The sequence below is a fragment of the Dermacentor variabilis genome, chromosome 5 (assembly GCF_050947875.1).
Source record: "Dermacentor variabilis isolate Ectoservices chromosome 5, ASM5094787v1, whole genome shotgun sequence".
In the NCBI taxonomy this organism is placed as follows: Eukaryota; Metazoa; Arthropoda; class Arachnida; order Ixodida; family Ixodidae; genus Dermacentor; species Dermacentor variabilis.
In genome coordinates, this window is record NC_134572.1 from 200,129,892 (window position 1) to 200,135,891 (window position 6,000).

The window sequence follows — 6,000 nt, forward strand, 5'->3', positions numbered from 1 at the left end:
CATTATAATGGAAGAAAATGTTATGGGCAGTTCTGCTGGGTGTGCATTCATTCAGCAGTAATATCCGCAGGTATAAGCTCAAAATTTAATAGTCGCAGATGCCTACGCAGGTGCCTACACCAACAAAGATGCCTACACATTACATAAGGTGGCAGGACCGCTAGCTAACTACATTAAGCTGTTGCCACAACCAAAATGACGTTTGGTCACAATGAGTGAAAGAAAGAAACAGCATTCCACAATACTGATTCAAGTCATTCAGAAAAGTTGCGAAAATTATTGTACCCCCCAACATACACACAATAATTAAGCACCACACTGACTCTCATGGTGTCGAACATTCTACTCTAATACTACGCATCAAGTCAGGAAAATTAGGGAATCAGAGGCCACAATTCTCTTTCTTAGTACATCAAATGTGCTTTACGTTATTGCTACATTCCAACTAACAAAGGAGGAGCCAGTTTGTGAGATGGTGACTGATGCATACAGAAGCTGTTGATATTCTGTGCAGCAGCATGTTGGCGATGAGGTGTTATGTGCACAAATGTATTTCATGCAAAATTGACATCCTGCAGTCAAACTTGTGCAGAGGTGCCAACCGTAGAGTTCGAAAAGCACCACAGTGGGGGGCAATGAGTGCTAAATTTATTGAAAATTACTAAAAATTATCCAATTATTCATTATGTTTACTGTACGTTAAATATACAGACCGTTCCCTACAGGTGCTGTAAACAGGCACTGATTTTACAGTCATATCAGCAATTATCTGTGGCCCAGACAAGGAGAAATGCTTATCAACTTTACGCAAGAGCATACTCTAGAAATTACACCCCACTTCACATTCAAATCTGGTAGAGGAGAAAAACTGCTTTCTCGTAGAGGATGCATACTCCAGAGTAGAAGAAACAAGTGTACCCTAACCATCGTTGTCGCCGATACCTGTGCGCTAGCTGTTACACATAATATGCAGTTGCAATTGTACTTCGACAAGCTGTAGTTACTGCAAGTTGCTGCCAGGTTACTGGTACACAGCTGAAATACATGAAGGGCAAGTTAAAACTGTAATGAATTTATCTCGCATGACACAATTGGAATGCAATATTCTGCAAATAAGTGAAGCGCGATGTGCCGTCCCGTACAATGAAACTCTTTTGAAGAACCTGAATCGCCAGCTGGGCCATGATGAGGTGAAGAGTGCATTTAATATCAGTTGTGAATGTTCTTAAATTAAACTGCACACAGTAAAACATCTATGCAGTTTTACGAAATGCAAAACCCCTCTTTCTATTGTTTGTAGGCAATGATACCTAGGGCCATAACATGTGAAATATGGTCTTCATTCCTATACAATCAAAGCGAATAGCACCACCTTAAGTGTTATCTGTCTTCTGTCTCACATTTTCTGTCAAACATTGTTAGTGTGGTATGCTGCGGTCGGCAGAAAAAGTTATTTCTGTAGCAATATAAAATTAAAAGTACTGTAATCTCAGTACTTTTACTTTTAAGCAACATGGGGTCCTATAGTAAAAAAAACAAATAGGAATAAATACATGTGTATTTCACATCGCAGCCCTCATGAGATATTTAGTACTCTGAACTATAAAGGATTTCGAATCAGGGTGTCTACGAAGTTGAGATTTTCAAGTTCTCCGAGTTTTCCAGGTTTTCCCTGAGTGCCTTTGCAAAATTCCCTGAGTGACGCAGAACTTCATTTTATGTCAAAACAAGCTGAAGCCATGTCGACCGGTGCTGTCACTCTCTATTAAGCAAATAAAAAATAATAAAAATGACTTAATCGACTTTGAATACTAAGGAGTAGTTCTTATGCTAGTCAGAAAGAGAATAAAAGGGAGGGGTTAGTAATATGTACACCAAATAAAATGTCTTCGAAAAAAATCACACATGGAGTCGGACATTCTCAACTACAAATAAAAGGGAGATGCATACAGAAGCAAATATTTTCGAATAGGAGCTATTTCTATCAACTGATAACAAGCTGAATGGTATGAGGCCCTAAATTTGTCACAATTCAGATTCTCTCTCAACAGCTCGTAAGTCAACCTCAACTGTCCTGACATACACTCAGCCCGCGCACGACACCTCAGTGTTGTGTTTCATTGCTTTAAAGAGTTTGTTTCGGTTTTGATGAGGGACACCTGCATCTCGGCATCAGCCAACACTTTGCCTTTTGAGCTCAAGCTTCTTCAAAACAGCGGCAACACGCTTTCTTTTCCTTTCACTCCTCAGTGCGTAGGTCCTTTTTGTTCTTGTCGCCTCCCGCCACTTGTTCGCCCCACGGACCATTTGAAGCATCTTCTTGGTCAGTTGCGTAGTCCAAGTCCGATTTTTCGAACTTCCTAGGGGCAGCGAAAAGGTCCGAAACTTCGGGAATTTCTACAAAATAAATTCACGTCATTTACTGCCCTTAAAGGCTCAAACCGCCCCAGACACATTCGAAAACGCTCTGAAGGCCTGTCGGTATATGTATTAGGCATATCAATGCTCGTACTGTGACAGAAGATACCGTGTGCACGCGTGTATAATTAAGGAATACATGCTGTGTCCCGTGGCAATGGCCCCTTCCCACGCTTGTTATGCTTCACTGCAATACTTTTGCGTATGCTTCACCAAGTAACATTTCCGTACAGAGGCGAATCTGACTCTCGGGAACCGGCATTATGCAACGCATCATGCTTTCCAAGCTTTTAGGCCAATCACGAGGACCACAAAGGCGGAGTCGGTGGAATTGCTGACAGCAGCGAATCCTTTCAATGGAAAACATGTGTGTGTGCTTGTGGTAAAAACAACCTCGAAAGATTTGCGTCATAATTTTTATAAGCACCCTGTGTGTGTCATCATTACGGCTTCTGTTGCAGACTAATGTGTTGAAATTATAATATCGAAATTAATGTTTTTTCTGTGTCCTTGTACGTCCTGTCGTGAAATTTTTGCGTGCAGCAAATGCTTGCAACTATTTATGGAAGTTTGTGTCAAATTCGCTCTACATTTAAGAAACCTGGGCTTCAGTGTTAGAGTACCAGCAGGTCAAAACTATGGGGCAGCCTTCGATTTCAGTCTAGCATTTCGCACGTTCAGGCTGTATGATAGTGTAAAGGTTTAGCATGTGTTGACGTGAGCACATAAAAATAAACGCAAAGGCAGACGCTGCATTTCGCCAACATTGTCCTGTGCGTTCTTTTCTCTATATGCTCGCGTCTATACGTGTGACAACCATCACACTATCATTACGCACTTACTGGCCCAGAAAAGCGCCCTATTAAGATATATAGCCGAATCAATCGTTCAATAAATTTCCAATGAAATAACTGACGTTTCCCTAAATGTTTAGCTATCAAGAGTTCAATACATATAAAGTTTTCCATCGAGTCGCTGCGCTTCAGTGGATCTTCCGCTGATGTTTTATTGTGTGCAGCTTCTAAGGACCGTAGTTTAGATATAGCTAAACTCTGTGGGAACCGTCATGCCTACAGCAATAAGGTAATCTAGAAATTCTCCATCTGCTGTACTTATGCGCACTGCAAACGTACTGCAGTAGCGAGATGTTACCAACACACCTTTCTTCCTTGTAGGATCGTTCTGACAAGTGGAGCTATACCCTGCTGCAGTACAAGTCCGAGAAGCCACAGCGCCTCCCAATTGTCGACGTTGCTCCTAGGGACATTGGATTCAAGAACCAGGAATTTGGACTAGAAATTGGACCAGCCTGCTTCTATTAGCGACACGAGTGTTTCGCGATAAAGCACCATGACCAGGGTCTACTTCTCAATGCTGCCGAAGCACGTTCATCAGAAAGACACAGTCGTCGATGACAGAGGAATCCTCGCCATATTCCATGCGCACATTTATTGCACATCTCCTCAGCACGTGCAATACAAAATAAATTTATCTTTCAACGACGACCCCATCGATTCCTTTTATACAACTGACTGCCAGTGCGACCTACGGAATTGCGGCACCGGGAAAAAATACCAAAACACTGGGCAGTCCGTGCATCGGTCGTAGAAATCACTCAGCCTGGAATCGATCTGGGTGAGTTCTAGGGGGTGTGAGTCTGAGCGGAGTACACGAAGTGACTGAGTAGCGGTAAGTACGTATGAGTGAGTCTATGTCAGTGGGAGTGCCCGTGTATCAGAGCCTGAATGAACATAACTATGTCTTAACTATATGAAACTACAAGGGACAATAATACTTGTCGGGTCTGACTGAAGCTAAGTGTGTACACAAGAGCTGTGTCCCTTGCAAACGTTAATCCGGAGTGGGGACTTACGATAAAGAAACAAACATCAATAAATTAAAATTTTGTAACGTAGCGTGCCAGAATATGTAATACATTGTGTAAACCTGCTTATGTGTAATATGCGTAAAGTTATGAGTGAGAGATGGTGCTGCAAGAGATCATTTTCTAGAGCGAAAATTCAGACAATGGAGAACGAACGAATAGCAATAGCATGCGGAACGACAGGGGCTACTGCAAAGACCTGCGCTACTACATACACAGGAGCTGCTGAGCAGACAGCGCTTTTTCTGGGTTTATTAGGCTATTGCGATAGCAATAATATGAACAGCCGAATTTTTGCCGCCGCCATGTTGTGCCGTACAGAGTCCGATAACGACGTCGCTAGGAGCCGCAGGTGAAAGCCGCGAGGGGAGCCGACGATCGTGGCGGTATCTCGCGCCCCCATGAAAGGAAGGCAAAGAAGAAACTGTCGTGCGCAAGGTGCAGGATTCGGCGTTGTACTCCGGCAGCAACTGTGCATTGTGCGGCCTCGCGCACTATCTTGAAAGCGTTCTGTATCGGGGGCTGAGTTTAGCTGCGACGGTGGCTCATACCTTTGTGCATACGGTGCTCTGGCCGCTCAGTTTGCGTTGAAGCGATACGCAGCGCGTAGTTCACTTTGCTCACTGCTGCTGCCACTTTTCGTAACGCCAGAGTTTTTACAGCAGTGTCCGCGCTCATTGAGCGTGGTGTGTGATGTGTTCATGTTTGCATGAGCGCGCTCACACCATGTTTGTCAATTTAAATAGGAAGCGATTGTGTGCAAGTTTATACGGCCGGTAAAACTACTCCATTTACTTAGTATTGCTTTCTAAGCATTTTCTATTGCAGTCGATGGTACACGAAACTGCGACTTTTTTTCGATCTTTTGAAACTCTGTCATTTCTCATCACACTCTACCATAACTGTGGATTATTCACGTGCAGGTGTTTCCGGCAATGCTAGATGGTCTGCTGGCCTGTTTTGTTCATCAAAGAAGTTGTCAGCAGTAAACAATGTAGTCGCTGCAGCAGAACTGATAGTTGGGCGAGTTGGTACGGTTTCATAGTAAAATATTTAGCCGATAATGCCAGCCGGTATGGCGTTGAAGTGGTTTTCAGCGCTCGTAACAAGGTGCAAAAACTGTACCAAGCTATTTCCAATAAGTTAGACATTAGGGTAAAAAACTGCAGCTGTGGCCTAAAAGACGATCAAAAATTAACAAAATGCAGAATAGGTGTTGTGTACCGGCTTCCGTTGACCTGTGGCAATATGTACATGGGACGAACTGGTCGGTGCATAAACACCCGCCTTAAAGAACATAAACGTTCTTTCTGTAAAGAAAACCATTCGCATTTGCCGAACCACTGTAATCTATGTCATTGTGATCCGGAATTTTGTAACACTGACATTTTGTTTTCAAATAAAAACAAACACGTGAAATCACAGAAGCATTTCATATCAAAATGCGCGCTGAAAATTGCATAAGCCAACTATCGGTTTCAATCACTGAAAAGGAATTAGCTTTTTCAAAATGTTGGTTAAACCTTTTTAATCTGTTTTTTATTTGTTTCTGTTTTATTGACGACTCTTGCACATGCTCAGCGCTGATAGCTGAGGTAGATATGTTCTGTATCCTTCTGGAAATAATATAGTTGTGAGTAAGCGCTCGTGTGTCCCCCGTCACTGTGCCCTTGTCAATTGTGCGCGCTAAATATTTC

The 6,000-nt window shown here is 42.8% G+C and overlaps 1 protein-coding gene across 2 annotated transcripts in view; it reads left to right on the top strand.

Annotated features, from left to right (window-relative positions):
- The window catches only part of LOC142583430 (uncharacterized), a 1,100,669-nt gene extending 1,096,746 nt beyond the window's left edge, over positions 1 to 3,923 (top strand). For both annotated transcript variants that reach the window (XM_075693897.1, XM_075693898.1), the window contains one exon: positions 3,594 to 3,923. In XM_075693897.1, coding sequence (XP_075550012.1) covers positions 3,594 to 3,740 — 147 coding nt within the window. In that variant the 3' untranslated portion in view covers positions 3,741 to 3,923. The remainder of the gene's footprint in view (positions 1 to 3,593) is intronic.
- The last annotated feature ends 2,077 nt before the right edge of the window (positions 3,924 to 6,000 follow it).